Source organism: Solanum stenotomum, chromosome 10 (assembly GCF_019186545.1).
Source record: "Solanum stenotomum isolate F172 chromosome 10, ASM1918654v1, whole genome shotgun sequence".
Lineage (NCBI taxonomy): Eukaryota > Viridiplantae > Streptophyta > Magnoliopsida > Solanales > Solanaceae > Solanum > Solanum stenotomum.
The window spans coordinates 33,895,741-33,922,948 of record NC_064291.1 but is presented as its reverse complement, the minus strand read 5'-3'; the positions used below and the strand labels follow the sequence as shown (position 1 = coordinate 33,922,948).

Here is a 27,208-nt window from a genome sequence, read left to right as displayed (position 1 = left end):
AATTCACATAACTTAGCATAATAACTTAAAAGAGTACCAAGAAAATAGTCAGTATCTTAGTTTGGAACTTCTCCAGAGGTAAAGAGATGTGGTATATCTTCTTCATATCTTCCTTAGTCTCCTAAGTAGTTTCCTCAACAAACTGATTTCTCCATAAAACCTTGACTGATGTAACCTCCTTGGTTCTCAGCTTGCAAACATGTCGATCAAGAATCTGAATGGGTATCTCCTCATAAGATAGGATGTCCTTAATACCAATATTCTCAGTAGGTATAATAAGTGAAGGATCAACCATACACTTCTTCAACATAGAGATGTGGAATACCGGGTAGATTGCGGTTAACTCTAACGGTAGCTCCAACTCATAAGCTACATTGTCAATTCTCTTGGATATCCTGTAAGGACCAATATATTGGGGACTGAGCTTCCCCTTCTTGCCAAATATCATAACACCCTTCATGGGTGAAACCTTCAAGTAAACCCAATCATCCACCTAAAACTCCAAGTCTCTTCTCCTAACATCTGTATAGGATTTCTGATAACTTTGTGTTGTTTTTAACCTTTCTTGAATAATCTTCACTTTCTTCATGGCTTAATGAACCAACTCTAGTCATATCAACCCCACTTCACTAACTTCAAACCAACCAATAAGCGATCTACATCTTCGCCCATAAAGAGCCGCAGAAGGAGCCATCTGGATACTAGAGTGATAACTGTTGTTGTAAGCAAACTCTATGAGAAGTAAGTGATCATCCCAATTACCTTTGAAATCGATCACACAAGCGCTCAACATATCCTCTAAAGTCTGAACCGTATGCTCTACTTGACCATCAATCCGAGGATGGAAAGCAATACTTAAATTTACATTCGAACCCAAACGTTTCTAGAAAGACTTCCAAAATTGTGCACCTCTATCTAAAATGATGGACACATAAACTCCATAAAGTCTGACTATCTCTTGAATATATAATCTGGCATAATCTTCTATTGAATAGGTAGTCTTTACCGGTAAGAAGTGGGTTGATTTAGTCATCCGATCTACAATCACCCAAATCGAGTCATGATACATGTGAGATCGTGGTAATCCAGTGATGAAATCCATATTTATCATCTCCCACTTCCATTTTGGAAGATTTATATTCTGAGCCATACCACTGGGCCTTTGGTTCTCTACGTTGACTTGTTGGCAATTCAGGCACTTGGCAACGAACTCTGCAATACACCTTTTTATACTACTCCACCAATAGACTTCCCTCAAGTCATGATACATCTTTGTGGAACCAGGATGGATTGAATATCTGGAACTATGAGCTTTCTCCATGATCCTTTCTTGGAGTTCATCCACCTTTGGTACACACAATCTACCTTGATACCTCAACACACCGTCTCCCCCTTATTCAAAAGCCTTCACTTTCTGCTTATGAACATTTGCCTTCAATTCAAGAAAAATAGGGTCTTGGTATTGTTTCTTTTTCACTTCAGACACTAGAAATCATTCAGCCCCATTCATCACCACCACTCCACCTTCATTGGAATCCAGCAGTAGGACTCTCAATCATGCAAGTCTATGCACATCTCTGGCTAGTTCTATCTTGCCTTCCTCAATATGGGAAGTATTATCCATAGATAACCTGCTCAAAGTGTCAACAACAACATTAGCCTTACATAGGTGATAGATGATACTCATGTCGTAATCCTTGAGTAACTTTAACCACCTCCTGTGTCTGGAAAACATACTGGAGACTCTTGTGATCGGTGAACACATCTACAAGAACACTATAGAGATAGTGACGCCATATTTTTAAAGCAAACACTACAATATCCAACTCTAGATCATAAGTTGGGTAATTCTTACGGTGAATCTTAAGTTGTCTGGAGGCATAGGCTATAACCTTACCATTCTGCATCAATACACAGCCAAGTTCAACTCTAGACGCATCACAATACACAACAAAGCATTGTGTACCCTTCGGTAAGGTTAACATTGGGGCAGTAGTTAACTGGGCTTTCAATTCTTGAAAGCTTTTCTCACAAAATTTAGACTATTGAAACTTAACTGTTTTCTGAGTCAACTTAGTCAATGGGGAAGAAATTGATGAAAACCTCTCGACAAACCTCTTATATTAACTAGTCAAATCCATGAAACTTCTTATATTAGTTGGAGATGTGAGTCTAGGCCAGTTCTGCACTGCTTCAATCTTCTGAGTGTCAACTCGAATCCCTTCTCCAGATACAATGTGGTCTAAGAACGCCGCAGATTCAAGCCAAAACTCACACTTAGAAAATTTGGCATACAACTCTCTATCTTTGGGAGTTTGGTTAAGTATTCTGAGATGACTAGCATGATCCTCCTCATTCCTCGAATAAATCAGAATGTCATCAATAAACACAATAAAAAATATGTCAAGATATGGCTTAAACACTTTGTTCATGCGATCCATGAAAGCTGCAGGAGCATTAGTCAAGCCAAAAGACATAGCAAGAAACTCATAATGACCATAACGGGTCCTGAATGTTGTCTTCGGGATGTCACTTTCTCTTACTCTCAACTGATGATAGCCAGATCTAAGGGTTATCTTAGAAAAGCAAGTGGCACCCTAGATTTGATTGAAAATATCATCAATTCTCGGAATAGGATACTTATTCTTTATAGTAACCTTGTTCAATAGACGGCAATCAATACACATCCTAAGAGAACTATATTTCTTCCTCACAAATAATATCGGAGCGCCCCACGGTGAGATATCAGGTCGAATAAAACCTTTATCAAGAAGATATTTCAACTGCTCTTTTAACTCATCTGGAGCCATTTTATATGGCAGAATAGAAATAGGTTGAGTATCAAAAAAATATATATATACCGAAGTTAACTTCTCTCTCAGGAGGGACTCTGGGAAGATCATCTGGAAAGACCTCTGGAAACTCACTCACAACTGGAACTAACTGAATAGGTGGTGTCTCAACACTAGAGTCATTAACTCGGACTAAGTTATAGATGCACCCCTTAAAAACTAACTTCCTGGCCTTAAGGTATGAAATGAAACGACTCTTAGGCATTGTTGAACTACTCTTCCACTTTATAACATGCTCATTAGGAAACTGGAACTTAACTACTTAGTTCTACAATCAATTGAGGCATAACAAGTCCACCATGTCTAACTCGACTAAGTCGGCCATGGTGTCCTTGTGATTGACAGAGATGGTACAATCACAATAAACTCTCTCAACTAGAATAGACTCACCAACCGGTGTGGAAACACTGAAGGGCTCAAGAAGTCATTCGGGAAGAATATCAAACCTTATAGCAATATACAGAGTTACAAAAGATAAATTCACACCTGGATCAAGTAATGCATATACATCAAAGTAAAGACCTTGATCAAACTAGTGACAATATCTAGTGCATTCTCCTTCTCCTGACGAGTGGTGATAACATACATGGTTTGCTCCTCCACTTGTCCCTGAAGTAGATCCTCTAGGTACAGATCTGTCTGTCAGAGCCGCTGAAGAATATTGGGCTCTATTTCCCTATTACCATTACCTTGCAGGTTCTTAGGGTACTCTCTCATAAAGTGGCATGTCTGACCACACTTGAAGTAGCTAGTGGAGCCATCACGACACGCTCTTGGGTGGTTTCTACCATAATCAGCACATGCAGGAGTCCAATTGGTCCTTTGTGCCACACTACCCTAAAGGTCGAGCTTTAAAGTTCTGTGAATTCTGATTCTTGAACTCACCTCTGTTCTTTGGTGCAGGTGCACTAGCAGATGATTGTGCAGGTCCAGTTGGCCTTTGCTGAAAAGATGACCGATTCGTATTACCAGCCTTCTGTTGTCCGGACTCATTACCTGTTGTCTTAGCCTTCTTGTTGCGGAACTTTTCCTTATCTTTCAACTTGTCCTCCTCAACCTGTTGGACATGGATCATGAGTCTTGCTATGTCCATGCCCTGTATCAACATTGCAGCCTTACCCTTCTTGTTTGACAAGCGGGACAGTCCAGACACAAATAGACTCATTTTGCTCATCATATCAGCAACCATCTCCGAAGCATAACGGGACAGTTGGGTGAACTTGAGGCTATACTCATGCACACTCATGGACTCCTGCTTAAGAGTGAGATGTTATCTTACCTTTGTCTCTCTCAGCTCACGAGGAAAGAAACGCCCTATGAAGGCACTTTCAAACACAGCCCAACTCACAATTGGTGCTCCTTCAGCCCTGCTCTTCTTCCATTGGTCGTACCAAATCCTAGAAATACCCTTGAGTTGGTATGTAGATAACTCCACTCGCTTAGCATCAGCAACATGCATAACCTCAAACACTTTTTGGAGCTTCTCCACAAAGTTCTCTGGATCCTTAGTGACATTTGACCCTGTGAATTTTAAGGGATTCATCCTCAAAGAACTCACAGATCCTAGATGTATCAGCCACATCCTGACGAACTCCTCTTTGCTGACCAACTTGATTGGCCACGACTTGACTTAACATTTGTATAGCATCCCCGAACTCAGCATTAGTAACCTCTCCTTGAGGGGGTTGCACTTATGGTGTATTGAGAACCCCTTTGATCCTGGGGATCAGCATTTCTCCTAGCAGGACGACCTCGAACATCTGAAAAGATGCGTGCAAGCACGAATTAGAAAGAAACTTTTATAAAGTTAAACTCTATCGCACGAAAAAGAGTAAGAAGGAAGGGAAATGTTTCCTAAATGTTATAGCTTCTTAATTAATAGATGTGACGCGCTTTACACTGATACAAAGATTCTACAGACACGTTTTCATAGACACCTTAGGACTCTTGAACTCTGCGCTCTGATACCAAGTTTGTCACACCCCGAGCCAAATGTGAAATAGTCAACACTGCTCATATCCAATGTTACATATATTACGCACATGAACTGATCATATCATATGAGTACTTTAAAATAGAATCCTTTATTTGATCCTAATGAAGACATAATAATTACAATAGCTTGAATATGTTTTCCATTTTTCCACACAATTATTTTGTTAAGGAAGCAGTGTTTTCGATGGCCATTGTCCTTGAGAAGCCATTCTAAGTTGCTATGGCAACACAAAATTCAATAAGACCAAGTTATGCGAGCGTATTTACTTAATGGATAGCTATAATAAGTGTAAATAAGTTTTCTTCATGAGAATGAGGTCATATAATGACGTAATACATATTGTTGTTACACGTAACACCAAAACTAAGAGTATGTTTGGATTGGCTAAAAAAAAGTAGTTTTTCAGTCAAAAATAAAAAATCAAACTAAATGATTTTAAAGTCAAAAAATAAAAAGCAGAGAAAGTCTACTTTTGGTTTTTAACTTATTTTAAGTTATTTTTAACCTTGCAAAACACTTCCTAACTTGTTTTAAGTCATTTTTTTTTACTTATTTTAAGTAATTTTAAATTTGTCAAACATTTTTAGAAGTTAAAACTAACTTAAAAGCAGGTTTGACCAGCTTTTAAGCCGATCCAAACTGACTTAAAAACAGGTTTGACCAACTTTTAAACCGATTCAAACACCCTCTCTCTCATTTGACTTCACCAACTAATATGTGATTTTAACCTGACTCCAAACTTTCAGTATTTTCCTTAATTAGATACAATGTTATAGTGAAAATCTCTAAATGCAATATTTATACATGACTACACGCTCATAATATTGTCTTGTGCATTATACAAATACATAGTTACATGGTCCTAAAATTAGTGCTCACAATTCTTTTTTTTTTTCCCTAAAATTACTTCAGTCACTTTTAGAGCAACAATAAAAACTCAATCATTTTTTCTTGAAAATAATATATATCTATATTATGTTAAAAATGTATTCCCAATTGTAATTAAAAAAAAAAATATTCCCAATTGTTACTTAATGAGTCAAAAATATATTTTTTCAAATAAATATATTATTTATTTTCTTTTTAAACACATTCTTTTCTAATAATTTTTTTATTATTAGCAAATATTTATCCTACTTCAATGCAAAAAATTAAAAATATTTCATGTTCCATTACAATTGTTTTTTATCCTTATCTAAATAAAAATTAATGATGAATTCACTATGATTTTATACATATGACATTTATTATCTATTAAAAGGGTGTATGGAGTTACTCTAAAAAAAATCTTTTCTTACATTTTTATTAGTCAAAGTGATTTTAAAAAAAAGAAATTAAGCGTAAGGTTTTTTTAAAAAAAGTAATATTTTATTAGGAACAAAATGTGTTTCAAAAGAAAAAATATTTATAGTTATTTGGAAAAAGAGATTTTTGACATATTTGATAACAATAGAGATACTTTTTTACTAAAGTATTGACGATAAGAGCATTTTTGAACAAAACTATAAAGGAAAAACATTTTTATTTATTTTACATCAGTTAAAGATTTTCCTTTAAAAATAAAAACAAACGGAGTGTCCAACTTCATGGTATAACCAACTCAGCATACACTCATCCATTCTAAGCAAAAGTGCTTTTATGATTCCTTTGTTGTGGGACTACATGTGTGAAAGCTTTTCCAGAATTATATGCAATTGCAAAACAATAGTCTTCGTCAAATGACCATTATTATAGATAGATTCTACAGATTATGCTACGTAAATAGTCTTCAACTACTTCTCCACTATATAAATACCCCATTCCTCCAACCCCTTGTGAGAGTTCATAGTTATCATCCTTTTTGTATGATTTTCTTGATTCTCTCTTGTTTCTTGATGCTTTTGTGTGAGTTTGAATTGAGATTTATTTCACTGAAATAGTTGATATTTTTGCTGATACTTTTGTTTCTTTGATACCGATACCTTTTATCTGATCAAAACCCTTGAATTCTTCATGGGGCTTTGGGTTTGATTGGAATTTCAGAATTTTGAGTTTCTGGGTTGGTTTAGAATGGAGCCACTGGATAGGAATCAAAGAAATGGAGAGGGTTTAAATTTGAGAGATAGGATTGGGATGGATCCATTAAGTAGGAATCAAGGAAATGGGGAGGGTTTTAATTTGAATGAGGAGATAGGGATGGAGCCATTGAGAAGGAATCAAAGAAATGGGGAGGTTTTGAATTTGGGTGAGGGGATTGGGATGGAGCTACGGAGTAGGAATCAAAGAAATGGGGAGGTTTTGAATTTGAGTCGGGGGATTAGGATGGAGCCATGGAGTATGAATCAAAGAAATGGGGAGGGTTTGAATTTGAGCGAGGGGATTGGGATGGATCCATGGAGTAGGAATTTGAGTGATGGGACTGGGATGGAGCCATGGAGTATGAATCAAATAAATGGGGAGGGTTTGAAGTTGATCGAGGGGATTTGGATGGAGCCATGGAATATGAATCAAAGGAATGGGGCGGGTTTAAATTTGAGTGAGGGGATTGGGGCGGAGCCATGGAGTAGGAATCAAAGAAATGGGGAGGGTTTGAATTTGAATGAGGGGATTGAGATGGAGCCATGGAGTATGAGTCAAAGAAATGGGGAGGGTTTGAATTTGAGTAATGGGATTGGGATGGAGCCATGGAGTATGAATCAAGGAAATGGGGAGGGTTTGAATTTGAGCGAGGGGATTGGGATAGAGCCGTGGAGTATGAATCAAAGAAATGGGGCGGGTTTGAATTTGAGTGAGGGGATTGGGATGGAGCCATGGCATAGGAATCAAAGAAATGGGGAGGGTTTGAATTTGAATGAGTGGATTGGGGCGGAGCCATGGAGTATGAGTCAAAGAAATGGGGAGGGTTTGAATTTGAGCGAGGGGATTGGGATGGAGCCATGGAGTATGAATCAAAGAAATGGGGAGGGTTTGAATTTGAGTGGGGGGATTGGGATGGAGTCATGTAGTATGAATCAAAGAAATGGGGAGGATTTGAATTTGAGTGAGGGGATTGGTATCGAGTCATGGAGTATGAATCAAAGAAATGGGGAGGGTTTGAATTTGAGTGAGGGGATTGGGATAGAGCCATGGAGTATGAATCAAAGAAATGGGAAGGATTTGAATTTGAGTGAGGGAATTGGGATGAAGAGGGTTAGTGAGGGAGTGGAAGATGACTCAGTGGTTAAAAAAGTTAGGTTTTATGATGAAATATTTGGTTCTCACAAATATACTGATGAGAATGTTGCTTTAGAAAAGGTTAAGGATGAGCATCTAAAGAATAAAAGTCAAGTCATGGTTTTTGAAAAACTTGATAAAAGTATTGGGCATGTAGGTAAAATGGACATTTTAAAAGGGGGAGGGATCAAGAATGGGGCAGTGGGTGCCGGAGAATTCATTGTTGGGTGTCAAGAAGGTGGACTTTTAAGGGTACCAGAAGAGTGTCACAATGCTATTCAAATGTCAAATTGGAACTTAGGGAATGCTAATGGGGGCAGTGAACTGGGTTTTGATTTTAATATTCCAGTTCTGGAAGCGGCCGATGGAAGTACTTTAGTTGGTGTGATGAAGTATACTCAGAGGACTGTTGAATTAAATGAAATTAGGTCTGGTGTGAGTGATCGCTGGGAAGAAAGAGTGAGCAAGGGAAAGATGGAGCAAATTGAGGAAATAATACCTTATGTCGCCCGAAATTGCAATCTTGAGTTGGGAGTGATGAACAAAGACCAGGATATTGGTGGAAGTAGTCCATTGGGCGGTGAGGAGAGATACACCAGAGAAGAAAAGGGAAAGGCCAAGGTTGACAACTCTTGGTTAGCACTTACAACTTTGCCAATGGAGTTGGACTTGCAACACAGCAAGCAGCAGCACGAGGCTATTTCAACAGTGCCACAGCTAGGATCCATCCAGCGTATACAAAGTGTTGATGTGTTACCAATTGAAAATGTTGAACTTAGAAAAAATTTGAATGCTGAGCATGAATTAAGACAAAAAAATGCATTAAGGGAAAGAGCTATTCACTTTGCACGCTATGATGCTCCCCGTGAAGGCTCTTCTAGTCAGGAAACAAAATTGCCAACTTTGGAAACTATTAAAGATCTAGGGAACAACCCCAATCTCGCTTCTACTGCATTGAAGGGGATTAGGGAGCGTGTACCTAAACGAAAGGATGAGAAAGTGGTTAGATGGGAAGCATCTCAACATCCTGAAAATAAAGAGTTTTCTTGTGTGTTTCCTTCACTGCTAGATCTTTCCTTGAAAACCCTTGCAGAAAATGCTGAAGCAATAGTTTCTCTCAAAGGTATCCCTGATATCTTGAGGGGAAGATTGACTGAAATACTCTGCAATTCTAGGAAAATGAGTGCTCATATGTTGGACCTTCTTGTTCAAGGATCACCAACTCAAATTCGCATAAAGGACTGTTCATGGTTAACAGAAGAACAGTTTTGCAACTCATTTAGAGACTTTGATAGAAGAAACTTGATGGTAATCTATGCTTCTTCATTTTAAACTTTAGTTTATTGTTTTTTGTTAATGTGGCATATATTATTCTCTGAAATGTTTCTGCCAAATTATGATTAGGTTACTAGAAGTAGAGCTAAAGTGTGATTTGTAGTATTATACAGTTGGATAATTGGAGTAATCTTATTGTTGCATACATTTAGAAACCTTTGTGGGGCTACTTACAACCACTATAAGGCTAGGGAAAAACTAAAGAGCAGTCAAGGACGCAAGGATACTTATCAAGCAACAGATTTATTCTTTCTACTTCTTGAATGACACAAGTTTCCTACCACAGGAGAAAAGATACAGAAGATAATTCTTAGTGTTGAGAGTTTCTTATGAACTTTTCTTCCCGTGTTTTGCACAAAGGTTGGTAGAGAGATAACAGAGCATGTAAGTAGAATGACAACAGAATAGTGTCATCTGTTAAAAACATTTGCCAAGCTTTACTTTCCTTTATTTGTGTTCTCTGTTCAGTATATACTTTTGTTTGGATGGTTCTTACTCTGTTCTGTTGTCTCAAAAACTGTGTTATTCTAAAGATTTACAAAATATATTCTACTTTTTCCAAGGTGTGGGGATGACAGAGAAGAGGGCAGCAGACCTTTAGGGAGGGTGTTTTCAGTAGGTTGTTTTGTCATCCTTAATGGAGTACTACTTTTGGTGCATATGTTATAATATTAATACCTTTATTCTTGGGAAAGGAGGGGGACATTTCAACCTGACTTCTGGTCACCATCCTGTGACTTTTCTCTACTTCTACATTCTTTTCTCATCATCTTCTTTTCGTCCTGGCAAGATTGCCTTTGTTCTTTACACATATTGTTAGAAAAAATCATTTGTGACTTCCTCCCGTCTCCTGAGAATGCTAAAGGATTTAAACATTATCCCTAAACAGGGCTGTTGCTTTAGTCAAGTGAATTTCTTCTCCCAACAATCCGACATTCCTTTTGCAACATGGACAGCCGTAGCACAATTTCAGTGAAGTAGTTAGCTTCTTGGTGAAATGGTTTGTTGGACCTTATGAAGTTGTATCTGTTTTGGTGGACTCTAAAAGAGTCGGCCCTGTGGTTTTTCATCTGAATAATTAACCTTGTTATACTCCCTTATTGTTCCTTTTGGAGGTAGATAGAAGAATTACTACATAAAGTACTTCCTGAAAGGAGATAAATGGAGAAAAGCCTGTGTAGTTCATGGTAACCCAAAATCATTGGCATATAACCCAGGTTTTTGGGTTTTTTGTTACTTGCTTCTGATATGATTTTGCTAGAAATTTTCCAGTTGATGTCCTCATTCTTTCTGGTAACTTTTGAAGTGTGAACTGTTATGCAATGTCGAAGTAAGCCTTACTTCATTAATGTTGTTTTACAGTTTGTTAATCAAAAGTAGCAACTATGAATAAGCACCTTAAAGTGTACGAGTGTTTGGATAAGTAGAGTAGGGCATGATAAGTTTAGTTCTCATAAAAATAACGAATGTCTAGTGAGATTGGATGTGATTCTGATGCCTAAATGCAGCAGACAATTTAGATACCCTAGATTCGGTTTTCAGTAGAATGACACGATAGATCAAAATGTAGCACATAGAATTAACATAATATGGTAAGGAAATTATTTGGGAAAGTTTGAGAAGCTTAATTAGTAGGAGGCTAGGAGCCAGTTGGGTAGAGAATGAATGTATAACATCTCTCTTGAATTTCGGCACACCCCAAACCATTTCTGATCATTCATGGACCAATCCTCTCTCCTTTCACTGATCCTTCTAGACTTCTACTTAAAACATCCATTACCAAAAAACAAAATTGGATCTTCTTTCTCTGAATTACCACCTTCCATTACAGATTTCACTTACTATGCCAGAAAACCCTCTCATGTACAGTTTTGATAACAGAATTAGTGATTTGATTCTCAAAGTAACTTTAAGCCTAGTGTATGGTGGTGTGAAAGATAAATAAGTTATCTAACTTCTCTAGTTTCATTATCAACCAAATAGAAAGGAAGGCAGTCTTTGTGGGATGGGTAGAAATTATTTGAATTCAATTGAGAGAGTTGGCTGACAACTCACCATGAAGATATGAACTCCTTTAGTGGAGGAGGCATTTGGTGCTATCACTGTTTTCAAAGGCGCGCTTAAGCCCTAAAGTGAAGTGCAAAACATCTTGATGTATATACTTCTACACATGTAGCCCAAGAACAGGCTTTGGTTGTTTAGTTTCTCGCTGCTGATACACATGAATTTGATAGAAGTTTTCTCAAGTTGATGTCCTCATTACTTGCTGATAAATTTGGAAGTGTAGACTCATGCATTTCTAAGATTGCCTTTATTTTCACTAATGTTGTTTTATCAGACTGCATAATTTTCTATACCTTCTTTTTCTACCTTGTTGCTGGGAGCTGATATTAGATATACAATTATTGTTATTGTTGTCATTACTACTACTGCTATTACTTTATTTTGATGATTCTGTAAGCTGATATGATTCTTATACCTTTCTGGCTTGGAAGCAGGTGCTACAACTAGATCTATGCGGACAACCCACACTTGATTATGTGTTGGGTACAACCATTGCTACGGCTTCAAATAGCTTACCTAATTTAGCCATCTTGTCACTGAGGGGTGCTTGTCGGATGTCTGATAGAGCTCTGGAAATACTTGTTTCATCAGCACCTTCTCTACAATCCATTGATTTGAGTCAGTGCTCCCTTTTGACCCACGCTAGTATTGGTATCACAGCCAACTCATTGGGATCAATTCTCAAGGAGCTCTGTATAGATGATTGCCAGAGCATAGATGCAATACATATATTACCTTCACTGGAGAAGATGGAGCATTTGGAACTGTTGTCGGTAGCTGGAATTCATAGTGTATGTGATCAGTTTGTAAGCGAGTTACTTACAGCACGTGGTCAAAATATAAAAGAGCTTGATATTTCCCGCTGCCCGTAAGTAAATATTACTTCCACTTCTCGATTTACTATGACACAGTTGGTGAAGATTAAATACTCACATATTTTAGATTTAATTTAGTCTTTTAACCTCATCTGTTCTGGATGCAGGAATCTGACTGATCAATCCCTGAAGTTTATTGGAGATGCATGTGCTAACTTGCATTCATTAAATATTTCAGAGTTGAATGAATTGACAGATGTTGGACTGCAGTTTGTCGCGAATGGTTGTCGATCAATCCGGAAACTCATATTTTGTCGTAATAATTTCAGGTTTGGTCCTGATATCCAGTTTGCTTCTTGAAATGTTCAGTTATGCTCCTATATTTAATGGCAATAATGATGGCTCTTTCACTGAGATTTTGTCGCCAAGCATTTTCCTTAGTCAGAACAAATCAAGTTTCCGCTGTCCATATACCCCTAAAAGGAATAGACATATATATATGGGAAGCAACTTTGAGATGGTATTTCTATACCAGATAAGCTCAGAACAAAACAAAACAAAAAGTACTTTATGTACGGACCATCAATTTACTTCTGTAATTACTTGTTTGTGGATCGTGTTCTTTTTCCATTTCTCAATATTGGAAGCATCTTTAAAAAATTCTTCAGAGAAATTGGACTGCACTTTAAAGGAAAAAACCAAGAAGAAAGCAGTGTCCTGGAATTGGCCATACTTTGACATGCTGCAGCATGCGTAGACTTCTCCTGCAGACGAGCAGCTAAAGAATTTGCTATGATATATTGAACATGTCTACCCTGCGTGTTTAACTTGCATTATGATTGGTAGAAGCCTCTTAATTCCTTAGGGTAGTGAAGCTCAGAAAGAGAGCTCAGCTCTGAGAAGGAAGAGATTGGTTTCAACCTATGTTGCTTAGACTCTCCAAAAACGTAGCCGCACTCATGTCGGATTGTCTAAAATGCACTAATTTTGAAGAGTTGGCACACACCATTAGCATAATTAAGAGTCCGAGCAACATAGGTCTCAACATATAAGGTAGGGCCTTCTTGAGGGGTCTTTTACACAGGCTCCCGCAATATATTATTCTGTTGTGCCTTTCACGTGAATAAAGGTGCTAGAGGTAAGATTAGCTTCCGGGAGCCTTACAAACAACCAGAATAAGGGAGACAAAAAGAATCATTTCTATTGGTGCATGTTGTCATCAATAGAAAAGGAGAGGCACTAGAAGAATTAGGAGTCAGGCAGGAACTAGTAGTAGTTCCTTGTTTTGACACCCCCTTGGGAAATGGGGTTAGACGTGAAGCAATTAAGGTTGAACAGCTCATTATTATCCTATGTTTAACTTTAAGCAATTGCTTTTAGACTTTCTTTCAGTCAATGTAGTGGTGAAAAGAGAGACTTATCATTTATCAGTGGGAAAGAATGGGTGTATGAGAGAGGTGCGAGTGAGTGGTCCCTGGCCTTGGTTATTAGGTGATCAAATTATGCCTCCACATCAGTTTTAATGACATATCTTCCAACTAAAGTAGAAGAATTACCACTTAATATTATAAGTCTAATAAAGGTTTAACAATAAGCTGGAGGTTTGGAGACAGACCCTGTCAGGGTTAAGGTTCAACAAGACTAAGACAAAATACTTGGAGTGCAAGTTAATTGACGTAACACACGTGGGTAGATGTGGAAGTAAGGATTGATACACAAGTCATCTCCAAGAAAGGAAGTTTCAAGATCTGGGGTCAATAGTCCAAGGAAATAGGGAAATTGACGATGGTCTTACACATCGTATTGGAGCGGGGTGGATGAAATGAAAACCTGATCCAGTGTCTTGTGTGATAAGAATGTGCCACAAGCCTTAAAGGTAAGTTTTATAAAGTGATCGTCAGATTAGCCATACAAGCTATGTTGTATGAGAAGGAGTGTTGGCCGATCAAGAACTCACACGTCCTGAAGATCAGAGTAGCAGAAATGAGGGTGTTGAGATGGATGTTTGGACATATGTGGAGAGATAGGATCAGGAATGAAGCTATTCGAGGCTAGGTGGGAGTGGCCTCCATGGTGGACAAAATGAAGGAGGGAGGCTGATATGGTTCACGCATGTGAACAAAAGATGCATAGATGCCCAACGAGGAGGTGTGAGAGGTTTTTTGAAATAGTTTTGGGAAGAAGTGATTAGACAGGACATGACTCACATGTATCTTACCGAGGACATGACCCTAGATAGGAAGATACGGAGGTCGAGAATTAGGGTAAAAGGTTTGGAGGTTGTCGAGCACTGTCTAGTTCCTTCACATGTATCTTACCGAGGACATGACCCTAGATAGGAAGATCTAGAGGCCGAGGATTAGGGTAAATGGTTTGGAAGTAGTCGAGCATTGTCTAGTTCCTTCATTAGTATTGTTATTATTACTCTCCTATCTTACTCTTCGATTTTAGTACTACATGTTGTTTCCTTTGCATTAGTTACCGTATTATTTGTTGTTGCTACTTATTCTCTTCTTAATTGTTTTCTGCATGACTTCTCCCTATTGTATTTTCTTTACATACTTGATTTATGATTTTTGAGCTGAGGGTCTTTCAGAAACAACCTCTCTACCTTCACAAGGTAAAGGTAAGGTTGCGTACACACCACCCTCCCCAGACCCCACTTGTGGATTATACTGGCATGTTGTTCCCACTTTTTATTAGCTCCCCCTTTTTCAATAACATAGACCATGAGTAAACTAGTCTTTCAGTTTTTTCACTCTGATATCATGGTTATAGCTGGTGAATTGACTCCTTGATAAATGAAAGTGTATGTGTTAAATAATTAGCATGATGACTATTCCAAGTCATATATTTTGTCATCATGATAATGTTATATCTAATCCGTTATTGCAATGGATTACTTGAAGAGTTGCTGCCTATATCTTCATGATGTACCAGTAGACAGCAACAAGGTTTTGTTTCTAATGGTTTTGGAAGATAAGGAATTGCAGGAAATACTAATATTCTTAAATACCAGGTCTATCTAGTGGAGTAAGTCTATCTTAATAATATTACTACAGTAAAAGAGCTTGCAATTCTAAAGCAATTATTCAACACTCTTCCTTGCTAGGAACTGTAAAATCTTGAACTTCAATCTTGAAATCTTCACACTTGATAACCGAAAGTGACCTTGTCGCTAAATCTGCAGATTCTTCTTTGGACTTGTAGTGATCTAAATTCACTTATCGACTTGAATGCAACCCTTGACTACTAAATCTTTTTGGCATGTCTTCTTTCTCCGTTAGCGTCTTCACGTTAAACTTATCCATTTTATTTTCCTGAACATAGACAACTCCTCCGTTGCTTCAATTCTTTTGGGAACATTGAAAGCTTCTTTAAGCCTAGCAGGTTCACATTTTGCTTGTGCTTTTTCAATTGGAAGATCATCTTCTAATTTTTTTCAGCCTTTGATCTTTTGCATGTTCTACAGGAACATCTTCCATTGGATCAAATGAGAAATGTTTTCTTCATCTTAAATTTTTAACATTTCTTTTTCAGTATCATCACTGATGAAGCAATGTTTATCCTCAAAGGATACTTTGAATCCTTTATCTACCAACTGACAAATACTCAACAAATCTGATCAATATGATGTTACATATAGAACATCTGAAATTGTCTTATTACATCAACTTGTTTTGATGATGACAATTCCTTTTCCTTCAACAAGAATTTGGTCTCCATTTTCGATCCTAAACTTTGGAATTTCAGTAGGCTAGTTCCTTGAACAAACTCTTGTCGTAAGTCATTTGGTTAGTGCAACCGCTATCAGTTAACCATTTTTTTTTTGGCTGAAACCTTACTTGAGATGTATGTTGCAACAAAAAGATGGTCTTCTTCTTCTTCTTGATTGGCGACACGTGCATCTGTTTCATGGTTCTTAGATTTATTTTTGCAAATCATTGCTTCATGACCAAGCTGATGGCACTTGTTGCACTTCACCTTTCGGCCTTTTCCAACATCTGAGTGGTGGATGATCCATTTTTTCCAGTGCTCACAAGGTGGGTAATTTTTTAAATTTTACCCCTGCTCTGAGTTTTGTGACTGTCGGCTAAGGCTCTTTCAACCATTCTATCTTGCCTCATAAGTCTCCTTTGCTCCTGTGCCTGGAAAGAATTTATCAACTTTGCCAAGGTAATCTTGGACAGATCTTGTGTTTCCCAAGGTCTATACATGACTCATCATTCGGGTACTGTTACAAAATTAAAAAATTCCGACAAATCGTGAATCTTTAAATTTAGTGCCTAGCAGTCTTACCTTGTTAATAATGTCAAGTGATATGTTTGAGTATTCTTTGGCTGTATGAGAATCTTTCATTCTCTGGACTCGAATCCCCTTATTAAATTTAATACTTGCATCCCACGTGTTCATTCATCTCTAGCTTATTTTTTCTTTAGATAATCCCAAATTTCCTATAGTGATGTGAGAAACATAATTCTCGTGAAAATAGTTGTTGAAACAGCAACAAACAGAGTTGCTTTCGTCTTGGACTTCATGGGTTTTTTTTTTCCTTGTCCCTCTTAATTTGGGCTACTGTGGGATTATTTGGTAGCGGATTAATTTCATAATTCTCTTCCACGAGTCCCCAAAGATCAAGGGCCTCCAAGTAAGTTTTCATTCTCACAACCCATAATTGATAATTTTCACCGTCGAAATAGGAGGAGCCATTTGTGAAAAAACTATTTTCAAAATCCATGTCGTCACTCACTTGTCCCTCAAGAAAAATAGTTCTAGATACCAATGGTTTGTTTTGAAAGAGAAGAAATTGCAGGAAAATATTTAGGAGTAACGAAAGAGTAAGAACGGAGAACAACAAAAAAAAGAACTTATGAAATGAAGTTGAAAGTTCGATATTATTTTACTGCAATATAATACAAATTTATAATAGAATACTAACTTCAAAATCTAAAGATAAGCAAAAAAAAATCGGTTGAAAATAACAAACTTCTTAAAGTCTTAAAAATGCTATTTATTCAAAATTCAAATAGAAATCAACTACTAAATACTAGGTCTAATTAGTTGACTAGATCTATCTTAATAAGATTACTGCAGAAAAAGAGCTTGCAATTCTAAAGCAAATATTCAACATTTTCTGACATAGGAGAGCTTTTAATGTAATTTTATATGCATTGTGGCAGTTTTAAGGATAATCAAAAATTTGTTCGCACCATCATTTTTGGTTTCCTTATTATGCAAGTTGCGATCTAATATGTACGTTGCATGTTAGTGATGAAGGGATTGCTGCATTTTTGGAAGCTTCTGGAGCATGTTTGGAGGAACTTTCACTGAATAATTGCTCTAAGGTATACTTATTCCACTCTCAAATATGCTTATTAAGCCCAATGATATTGCTAGTTTCTTAATATATTTCTGTGTAGAGTTACTGAATAGTTTTAGATTCCTGAGTTGTACACAAGATTTAGCTGTTGGCCTGCATGTGTGGTCTTCTCTTACAATAGAAAGAGAGAGAGAGAGAGAGAGATCAATTCCTTGGGAATTGGTAAATAGCAGGGGAAAGTCATATAGTTAACTTTTCCTAAAAAGTGTTGGTTTCTTTTTGGTACTACCTGCTTTGTTAGTGACTGGTGATCTTTGACAGGTTAGCACTAGCACTGCCTTGTCACTAGCCAAACTTTCAAGAAAGTTACTGCATTTGGACCTATCATGGTGTCGCAGAATAAGTGACAACGAGCTAGGGCTGATTGTAGACAGCTGCTTGTCGCTCAAGCTACTCAAACTCTTTGGCTGTTCACAGGTATGCCTGGGCAACCCAATAGTTAACAAGTTTTTCAATTTCATTTTTGGCATTTTCAAGTGTTTACCTATTTGATGCACATTATCGTTTTCTTGGCTCATATCCATGTATTACACTACTGTCTGCTATAGCTATATCACAAGAAATGGTTCTGGAATTCTAGTATCTTTTCAATTAGCGGCACACCTTCTGAATTCACTAAATTTATTGGCTCTCTTTGCTGGGGTTTCCTGTTCCAATTAGTTGGTGTCAGCATCAGTTGGCCAACTGTCACTTTTGCAATTATGATCTACAAAGTGAAAGGGATACGGAACAGATAAGAAAGGTGGTAGTTCTATGAGCGGAACTTGTCATCCATCATTTCTTACCTCATCCAGTTCTCTATTGTGCATTCTCCATTTTCACTGTCGTCTGGTCCTTTCTGATTTAAGTCCTTATCATATTTACGATCTCTTTCTGAGGTTTCACTGAGCTTAGAACTGGGGTAGCATTTAAGAATCAGAGTGTTTGATAATTTGCAAAATCTTGCTTTTTCTTGCAGATAACAGATGTATTCAAAAATGGCCACTCAAACACTGTAGTGCAGATCATTGGATTGGGTATGACCCAGATATTTGATATTAGCAGGTTTGATGGCGTGGAAGCTCTGTTGAAATATTCACCAGTAGTGATGTCTTCTAATTCATGAAGGACACTTGACATGATGATTGACGATGCATCTAAAGATTCCTCAATGCACAGCATTGCAACTATTGGAACAAATAGAAATTGTTTTTTTTAGTTGTAATCTTTTCTTTGGAACAGCCTGTTCTTCCTTACTTCACAGGTCATACATGATCACTAGACTACAAATGGTTGCCAAAATCTGGCTACATAGGCTTATAGCAATACATCTCTTGTCCTCGATGTTATAGCTTGTTTCTTTCTGACAATAGATTACATCGAGTTGATTACTATGAAAGTTATCACCTTATTGCTAAATCATTCTTCAAGTCATCATGATTTGCTTGGTGCTCACTTCCAAATGCATTATGTCTTTGTAGATCTCTCGATTCAACTTATGAATTTGTGGCTGCTGCTGAACTAACCAGTTCTATATTGAAGGGGTGGGTAACATTTTACTCCCTGTGTCCCCCAATTCATGTGATACTCGTCTTTTTAGTCGGTCGGTCACAAAAAGAACGAGTAACTGTCTAATTTTAAACTAGTCAGTTTACACCTTAATGAGAGATTTATAGCCACAGAAATATCTATGGTTTATTGTGGATCATAAATTTCAAAAGTCTTCCTCACATTTTTAACTTTGTACCCGATCAAACACCTACACAAATTGGGAGAGAGGAAGTAATTATCTATGGATGTAGCAACTATCAAATACATGATTGCTCGATTCCATACGGTCAAGAACGACAATGGTGAAATCAAGTCTTGAGTTGGTTTTACTTCAATTTTGTTGATGCTTTAGTCCGAAAAGTCTTTTTGCCCCCTTTTCCAAACCACGCATGAACACTAAACATACAAGGCACATATTTTAGCCCTTTTTTTATTCATGCTAGAGAGCTTTAAACTTCAAAACAAATGCAAGAACAAGGAGAAATATGAGAATCCCAGTGGAAGAACCACCAACCCTGTGAATCCAGTAAGGATCGAACCTGGTAAAGCTCTGATCCAAGTAGCATGACATAGCAATGGCAATGATGAGAAACAACATGAGCAATGGCAAGTAAGAAGATATGCCAAGTGATTGCTCTTCAAGCTCTGGATCGACTAACTTTCTCCTGTCGATGTACAGAGGTGAGAGTATGGCAACAAGTGTAAGACCTATGGCTAGAAGCCTATGATCATAGGATGAGAACCGGGCCAATTGATGAGAAATACTTATGCTCATAATGAGGGTGATCAAGAAGAGCAGTGGAAGATAGGGAAAGATGGTTTGTTCTTCAAGCTGGGGTTCAGTAGTGTTTTTTCTACTGTCAATGTATAGAGGAGAGATGACAGCCACAAGTCCAATGCCTATGGCCAAAAACCTCTTATCATTTGTAGGAAATCTGCCTCTCCTGCTTAAAGATTCCTGCTCCATTGAATATAGTAGTCACCAATGCTTCCTCAACTTAGACCTTTGATAGGGCCATTGGTTATTAAATTGTTTTTAATTTCTCAGAATCTTTTTTTTTTCTAGTGAATTCCCATCCCTTGTTATCCTTGCATCAAAAGTAACCCTTTTAGAAGAAAAAAGAGTGACCCTTTAGATTGAGGATATTTCCAGAAAGTGAAAAAGTTGATATTCTTTTGGAAGATAAGGCAGCTACAAGTGGTGTTGTGTAGTTTGGCATCTGATTCTAGCTGCATGAACCTGGAATCTCTCTATTTTTACAAAGTATTAGTGGGGAACTTTTTCTTTTTGTTTATTTTGAGCCCATGATTTCACCAGCTTCATTGACAATTGCCACATCCTTAGGTTGCACATAAGTGCAAAACTATACTAGTTGCAGTTTATGAACTAGATTCCCATAAAAGGAATTGGGATGATGCTGTAAGCATGTAACCTACAGAAAATTAGCTACCAGAACTAAAGAGAAAGATTTTAGACAAGTCATCTACTAGGTTATCGGAGCCTCCAGCAAAAACATATTCACTTGATAGTGACATAACCTCCTATCCAAAAAGAAGAGAACAGAGCCAAAGATTATTTGTATCACCTCTCTTTAAGAAATAAAAGCTACTTAACTGACGAAATTCTTTACATGAGAGTGATGAAAAGCTTTCTGGTTTACATGAAAAAAATAAATCCAATTTGTAGTACATTTTTACATTTTAATGTCAAATTGTAGTGTCAACAGAGTATGGCTTAGCATTTGGTGAATACATGAATGATGAGCAGAAACCAGCTTAACTTTCATCATCGGAAGTCTTTGACTTGTTTCCAGAAAGTCTCCTCATCCATTTCTTCTGCGATGTAGTAAGATGAAATATCGGTGCACCGTGTGGAGTATCTGATGATGCTCTCACAGTCGTGGATGGAAGTTCAGCAGGAAGTGCAGATGCAGTGCTGGTGAAGGCATTCAAAACAAGAAATGCCAATATGGGTGAAAGATCCAGAGTCCCTCCAAGTGGTGGAATAATCCCACGGAATATGTTCAAGTATGGGTCACATAGAGTGCTGACAAGGAATACAACATTTTTAACAATGTACGCGTTTCAGATTTCACACAAAATTGAGCCATTATTCTTAACAATGTATGCATTTCACACACAATTGAGCCAGATATTAAAGTAGTGGGATTCTGGAATACTCACCTGACTGACACCAGCCTCGCTAAGTGGTTAAAAATTACTTAGAATAAGGAAGTCCTGAAAACTACACTATCCACAGTTTATGAATGCTCAAATGAGAAGAATACACAGCTCAGCTTTTCTAAATACTTTGCATGATGTTGACCCATAATATTATAACAAAGAAGCAGGTCAACTGAGCAACAAGTACATACAATCTGCCTAAGGATTACTATTATTGTTTTTCTTTTAATAAGGCCTGGGAAGACTATTTATATAACACTGAAACTCCTAATCCTTCAATCTGATTCATCAATGCAAAGCCACAAACAGAAGACAAAATGTGCTGATATTGTCTCAAAAGTAAAATAAAAAACAATACAAGAATTTGTGAATTGAGTGAGGCAAAACACATTCGAGCTACCAATAAAAATTTGGTTATTAGTGTCTTTTCTTTTCCCGTTTTCTTCATGGATAATTAGCCATCAGTTTCATTGAAGTAAGAGGATGCCATTTTGATGCTTGAATTTTGAGGATTGTCACGAATCACTATTTAAAACTTTATCAATTTATTTCCTCAGCATATATGTCCCTAGTATGCAAAGTTGTCATTGCTTTAATTGATTATAATAAAGCATCATTTGAATCATAGACATTGTTGAACTATAAAGCATACCTGAGGGGACTGACAATGGCAGGAGGAGCATTTGGGAACCAGGTTAAAACAAGTCTGACAACCAGTAATGAATTGTAGATGTTCAAGAAATTTATAATTCCATTTGCAACAACAATTCCTGCAACTGAGTCACCAGGCAAGACAGCTGCAAAATTGTGATGGGACAGATTACCCAAGTTCTGGTAAGTCCTGCACTGTACCTGGAAGTAAATTCAGTTGAGGATACTCAAATTATTACACAGATAAAATCATATAAGGCAATAAAACAAGCCGAGAAACTTATCATTTCTCAAGTAACAAGAGAGCAAATTGTTATGTAAGAAAAGGAAGGGACATGAGAAGATAAAGAAATTAGAATATTTGCATGAAACAAACTTAGAAACTTGAAGAACAATGAATATAACGTTTCATCAGAGAACTTAGAGACTTTACGATACAGCTCACACGTTTTTACAAGAGGAATCAGCCAGGAGTTGTGAATTTGCAAATTGAGGGGAACTTGCAACGAGTCGAGTATTTCAAGATTCAATTTCATTTTTCTAAAAATTGGGGTTAAACAATAATAAGTTGCCAGATCAGCTAAAAGCTTATGTATCAGTGATTTTTAACGGTTTCTCCTTTAAGATTTGGCTACTGGTAAGAACTTCTGAGTGTGTCCTAACAATGCTTGGAGAAATGAGTGTCATTCATCAAGAGGTTCTCATGTATACAGAATCCACACTAGCCTTTATATAACCTTCTTTTACTTGGAAAGAAGAACTGGAAATTTCTTTGACAGAGAAACTGACGGATATGTCCAACAAAGCCAACAAAACAACTGAGAGAATGCACATTTCACAAAATTTTCCTCCTAGTTCCTATTGCCAAACTGAGAATATGCTTTTATACAAAAATGTAAAACATTTACAGTAGTAGTGAGTCTATACAGTACAATATTAATTCCTTACAATCCCTTGAGGAATATCACCCAATACATCTACAAAAGATATCATCTTTTGTGATAAACACTTTGAATTGTTTTACCCTAAGTGTTACATTATCAAGTACTATCACATCTCTATTTTGAATAGGATAATTATTTTCAAGTGTACCCACATTGCAACAAATATACAAAGCAAAATCACAAATATCATTTTTTTATCAGTCTAGAACAGACGAAAACAAATCACCTAGAATTTTTTTTTTATCTCTAATGAGATTTGAACATGACGATTAGGTCACACGCTATTAAATTTAAGTAAAAGTTAATTGAAAGAGAAATCATAACATGAAAGTTGAATAAATTTGGAGATAGAAACTGAAATAAGAGAGAAGAGTAGGTACCTGAGAGAAATGTGAAGAGAAGTTCATGATTTTGTTGAAAAGGGGTTGAGAGGCAAGAAAAGAATGCAGCAAGGTGAAGCATTTCTCAGCTGTGGAGAGTAAGGAGTTGTGAAAATGAAGAAAGGCATTTGATGAAGTTTGTGCCAACTGTAGATTTGATTTTGGGAGTTGTTTGAAGAATGGAGGGGTTGAGAATGAGAAAGGTAGTGAAATTAAACAGTTTGACACTACACAATTTTGCTTCGATGTTTCAGCCATTGATTGCGATGAAGATTGAGCAACCATTGTTGAACTCAGCTTCTTCTTCTTCTTTAATCTTCAGTGCTAGGCTTAGAGGAAACAAGATAAGAAACGCTGTTTTAGTTTTATTTATTTACTTTGTTATTCTTTTTCAATTATTCCTCGGTTATTTATTTTTTAAAATCACAAATCCACCCAAGGTGACATATGGCCTATAGGGTTACGTATGGACTAAAATTGAATCATAATTAATAATTCAAATCAAAAAATTATTATTGGATTATTGATATTGGGATATGCCCTTGAATGAAAAAACTACATAATTAAATATACTTAACTACCATATATACATATATATATATATAGTTTAAAAATATTACTCATATTACCACTTTATAATAATTATACCATATATTTGAAAAAGTTAAATCAGATACACAAATTCATTAAATATAATATTGAATAGTTATCTTAAAATTTAAACTCCTTAATTAAAAGAACCTTAACAATTTAAACTACTTTCTCTCACATCTATTAAGTCGTTTCCCCAATTAATGGTCTAATAATTTCATCAGCTCCCCCCCTCCCCCTCCCCCCAAAACTCTTATGAACTGTATATCTCCCCTACCCCCACATTCTCCATCACCTTTACCATATTTTTCTTCCTTCATCCTCAATCTCCTGTGCCAAGTTTATCTTCTCATTCTTTTTCTTACTTCCTTCACCCTCATAGATCTTCTTCACTAAACCATCAAAAATTGAATTGAAAACAAAACAATTCAATCTTAACTGGCGATGGTGTTTCATCGTCGGAAACGGGGGATGGATAGTACAACAACTACCGAAATCGAAAACAGGTTGTTAGAATGGAGAAAAAAAGTTGAAAGGCAAGATCCAGAGCCATATCAGCGCTAGATTTCAGTTCCGGACTTGGTGAATTTACGATGAGTTTGTAGAGATACAATGTTTGTTAGACATATCGAAATGTTTTATACAATGTTTGTTAGACATATCTAAATGCTTTATGTATTTGCCCTCCATCAACATATCTCTCTTTCTTCTATGTGTATATATATATATATATGTATTTTCTATTAGATATATATGTTTTATGTCATGTATATGAGCATGTTATTCTATGTATCTGAGATCTTTCTGTCATGATCTAGTGTGTTTTCTTTAGTGTATTTGAGATGGTTCTGTCATGTATCTGAGACAGTTTTGTTATGTATTTGGTCATACTTCAAGAGACCGTTGTAGATCACACTTTTATGGAATTACGACAATCATAAATTCATTGTTGGCGTAGTTAGCGATAATAAAGACCCACCAAAGCCAAAATGCACATTTATCAAATCAAATTCCATTAAAAAGATTAGATACATACTTCAATTACATAACAAGTTTCAAATACATGTTATGGATCATATATACGTATATAGCAGATACATCTAATGAAATACATTTAATGAAATTCGGTGCATGAATCAGATACATAGTGCGAGATACACATTGTTCTCTAAAAATGAAAAAAATGAAGAAGAAACAAATCACAAAATTCAAAGAAACAAATTTTAATTTCTGAAAAAAGTTGTTCACTTTTGCTAAAAGAGTGATATCCTCCTTAAATTAAGTATTTTAGTTATCATGCTTAATTAAACATGTACCAATGGATATGCAAAGAATGTTGTAAATCCTTTTGAGTTGTTAATTAATCATCAATTACTCATTTAATTAAGAAAATAAGTTACACCCCTTTAATTCAAATTTATAAATCATGTATCTCGACTTTTAAAACTGACGGACACATGTATCTAGCAAGGATTGATACATGTATCCAAAGGCCGAAATATGGTATAGGAAGTAATATTTCAAACTATCGTGAATCCTAGTAATTATGACCTAAACTAGTGAAATTTATGTGGTTTGCACATATTGAATACGGTTTAAGAGTGACTTAAATTTTGGGAAAATTTTCAAAACAACAATATTTTAGTTTTTAATGGGACTCCTTAGCAATAGTTTCATTATTTATTTAAAATGAAAATATTTTAGCTTGTTAAGGGATGAGTTATGTATTTATTTTATTTTGATTAATTTGAAAGAATACAAATAATTAATAACAGAATAGAGAAAATCATGGAACAGAAAATTTCAAAAAGGAAAAAAAGATTTTAAATATAAATCAGTTATGTTTTGAAAAGAGCATATGTTGCCATTTTTTCTTTTGAGAGTTTCTTTGTCTTGTTCTTAAGAATTCCAAAAAAAAAAAATTGCAAAAAATAGTTTTGTAATTTTCAAAGCTTCTTCGAGTTGATTCGACATATTCTTGAAACGGAGGTTTTCAAAATTCACGACTATAATTTCATCTGTTCCATTGAATTCAAGGAATTTCAACATCAGGTATTTTTGTTTTTGTCGATTATTTTATTTGTTTGGATGATATATTCGTATATCTCGACTATAATAGTGGGTTGATTTTTTTTTTCTGATGAAATGGGTGAAATCTCTGTATGGTTTGATATTTTTAGCTTTTTTGGATGTTTTGTATCCAAACTATGATGTAGAACGATTGAAAGTGCGTGATTTTTTTTAGTTTCGTAGTTGTTTTCTTTTTATTTGAATGCATACAATATTTTTGTATCCCATTATGTTAATGTAAACAGTAACAATATGAGATTTTCGTATCCCATTTTTTTGGATGTTTTGTATCCAAATTATGATGTAGAACGAATGAAAATGTTTTTTTTTTAGTTTGGAAGTTGTTTTTTTAATGCATACAGTATTTTGTATCCCATTAAGTTAATGTAAATAGCAACAATATAGGGATAGAGTCGTAAAAATTCTGTAATATACTGAACAGAGTACAACTAGGAATTAAAAATCATAAAGTAATTAAGAATTGTATACCAATATTTGTTGCCTTGTAGTAAGTTCTGGATACAATTAAATATTGGATTCGATTTGTTATAGTTGAGCTAAAAGGTGAAATCTTTGTATGTAAATTCAAATCAGTATGTATTGAGTGTGTGTTCTATATTTTTTCTTTTTGAAGCTAGCTACCTGGAAGGCCATCCAAGAAGTATCGTGGGCATACATCGAGCTATATGGGAAGAAGAGCAAGAATTATTGCAATATTTGTGGGTTTAAGGGGCACAATAAGCATTCGTGTAGGAATGGACCGCGTATTGTTTAGTTAATGATGCTTGAGTTTTATATCTTATATATTTACTTGTTTGGAATTCTTTGAATATGTGTTCAACCGAAATGTATTCATATTCATGTTATGAATTTATTTTATTTTTTGTGTATTTAACGTGTAATTACTTTAAAGTGTAATTGAAAAATTATATGAGTCACAAATATAAATTATATAAAAAATGAAATACATTCTAATACCTAAAGATATGTATAACTTGAAATACAAAAAATTGTTGGTATAGAATTATAATGAATACAACTCTTTTGGCATTCTAGTTTAAGAAAAAAAATACAAATTAGTAGTAAAATAAAATGATATTGAAAATACATTTTTGGTGAAAACATAAAACATAGAATAAGTTTTATTCAAACTAAATGGTATTTATATTTCAATATCCAGTCCTGTTATATTATTATTATTATTATTATTATTATTATTTCACT

General features: G+C 35.9%; 3 protein-coding genes across 4 annotated transcripts; 1 reads left to right on the top strand and 2 right to left on the bottom strand.

Annotated features, from left to right (window-relative positions):
• Nucleotides 1-6,473: 6,473 nt before the first annotated feature.
• On the top strand, nucleotides 6,474-19,047 carry LOC125841944 (uncharacterized). 2 transcript variants are annotated; one of them, XM_049521133.1, is made up of 6 exons: nucleotides 6,478-9,348; nucleotides 11,874-12,307; nucleotides 12,422-12,583; nucleotides 17,524-17,599; nucleotides 17,896-18,051; nucleotides 18,593-19,047. In XM_049521133.1, exons 1-6 carry the CDS (start codon nucleotides 6,898-6,900, stop codon nucleotides 18,737-18,739), a joined length of 3,426 nt encoding a protein of 1,141 aa, XP_049377090.1. In that variant the 5' UTR covers nucleotides 6,478-6,897; the 3' UTR covers nucleotides 18,740-19,047. The 2 variants fall into 2 exon arrangements, with proteins under 2 accessions (XP_049377091.1, XP_049377090.1); XM_049521134.1 differs by lacking the exons at nucleotides 17,524-17,599; nucleotides 17,896-18,051; nucleotides 18,593-19,047 and adding an exon at nucleotides 16,849-17,480 and having other exon boundaries at nucleotides 6,474-9,348.
• A 169-nt stretch (nucleotides 19,048-19,216) lies between these two features.
• LOC125841953 (uncharacterized) lies at nucleotides 19,217-20,488 on the bottom strand. Its single transcript, XM_049521143.1, has one exon. The coding sequence runs from the start codon at nucleotides 20,129-20,131 to the stop codon at nucleotides 19,604-19,606; it is 528 nt and encodes a 175-aa protein (XP_049377100.1). The 5' UTR covers nucleotides 20,132-20,488; the 3' UTR covers nucleotides 19,217-19,603.
• A 311-nt stretch (nucleotides 20,489-20,799) lies between these two features.
• Nucleotides 20,800-23,700, bottom strand: LOC125841948 (ylmG homolog protein 2, chloroplastic). The gene is made up of 3 exons (XM_049521137.1): nucleotides 23,324-23,700; nucleotides 22,001-22,200; nucleotides 20,800-21,211 (listed from the first exon to the last, which is right to left on the bottom strand). The coding sequence occupies exons 1-3, from the start codon at nucleotides 23,606-23,608 to the stop codon at nucleotides 20,941-20,943; spliced, it is 756 nt and encodes a 251-aa protein (XP_049377094.1). The 5' UTR covers nucleotides 23,609-23,700; the 3' UTR covers nucleotides 20,800-20,940.
• Between the last annotated feature and the right edge of the window lie 3,508 nt (nucleotides 23,701-27,208).

Excerpts from the sequence above, each read along its gene's own strand:
- LOC125841944 (XM_049521133.1), top strand. The coding sequence starts at position 6,898 with ATGGAGCCACTGGATAGGAATCAAAGAAATGGAGAGGGTTTAAATTTG. Across the intron at positions 12,308-12,421 it reads CTTGATATTTCCCGCTGCCC|GAATCTGACTGATCAATCCC; the intron begins GTAAGTAAATAT and ends TTCTGGATGCAG. Across the intron at positions 12,584-17,523 it reads TTTTGTCGTAATAATTTCAG|TGATGAAGGGATTGCTGCAT; the intron begins GTTTGGTCCTGA and ends GTTGCATGTTAG.
- LOC125841948 (XM_049521137.1), bottom strand. The coding sequence starts at position 23,608 with ATGGTTGCTCAATCTTCATCGCAATCAATGGCTGAAACATCGAAGCAA. Across the intron at positions 22,201-23,323 it reads TCTCTTCACATTTCTCTCAG|GTACAGTGCAGGACTTACCA; the intron begins GTACCTACTCTT and ends ATTTACTTCCAG. Across the intron at positions 21,212-22,000 it reads GCCATTGTCAGTCCCCTCAG|CACTCTATGTGACCCATACT; the intron begins GTATGCTTTATA and ends ATTCCTTGTCAG.
- LOC125841953 (XM_049521143.1), bottom strand. The coding sequence starts at position 20,131 with ATGGAGCAGGAATCTTTAAGCAGGAGAGGCAGATTTCCTACAAATGAT.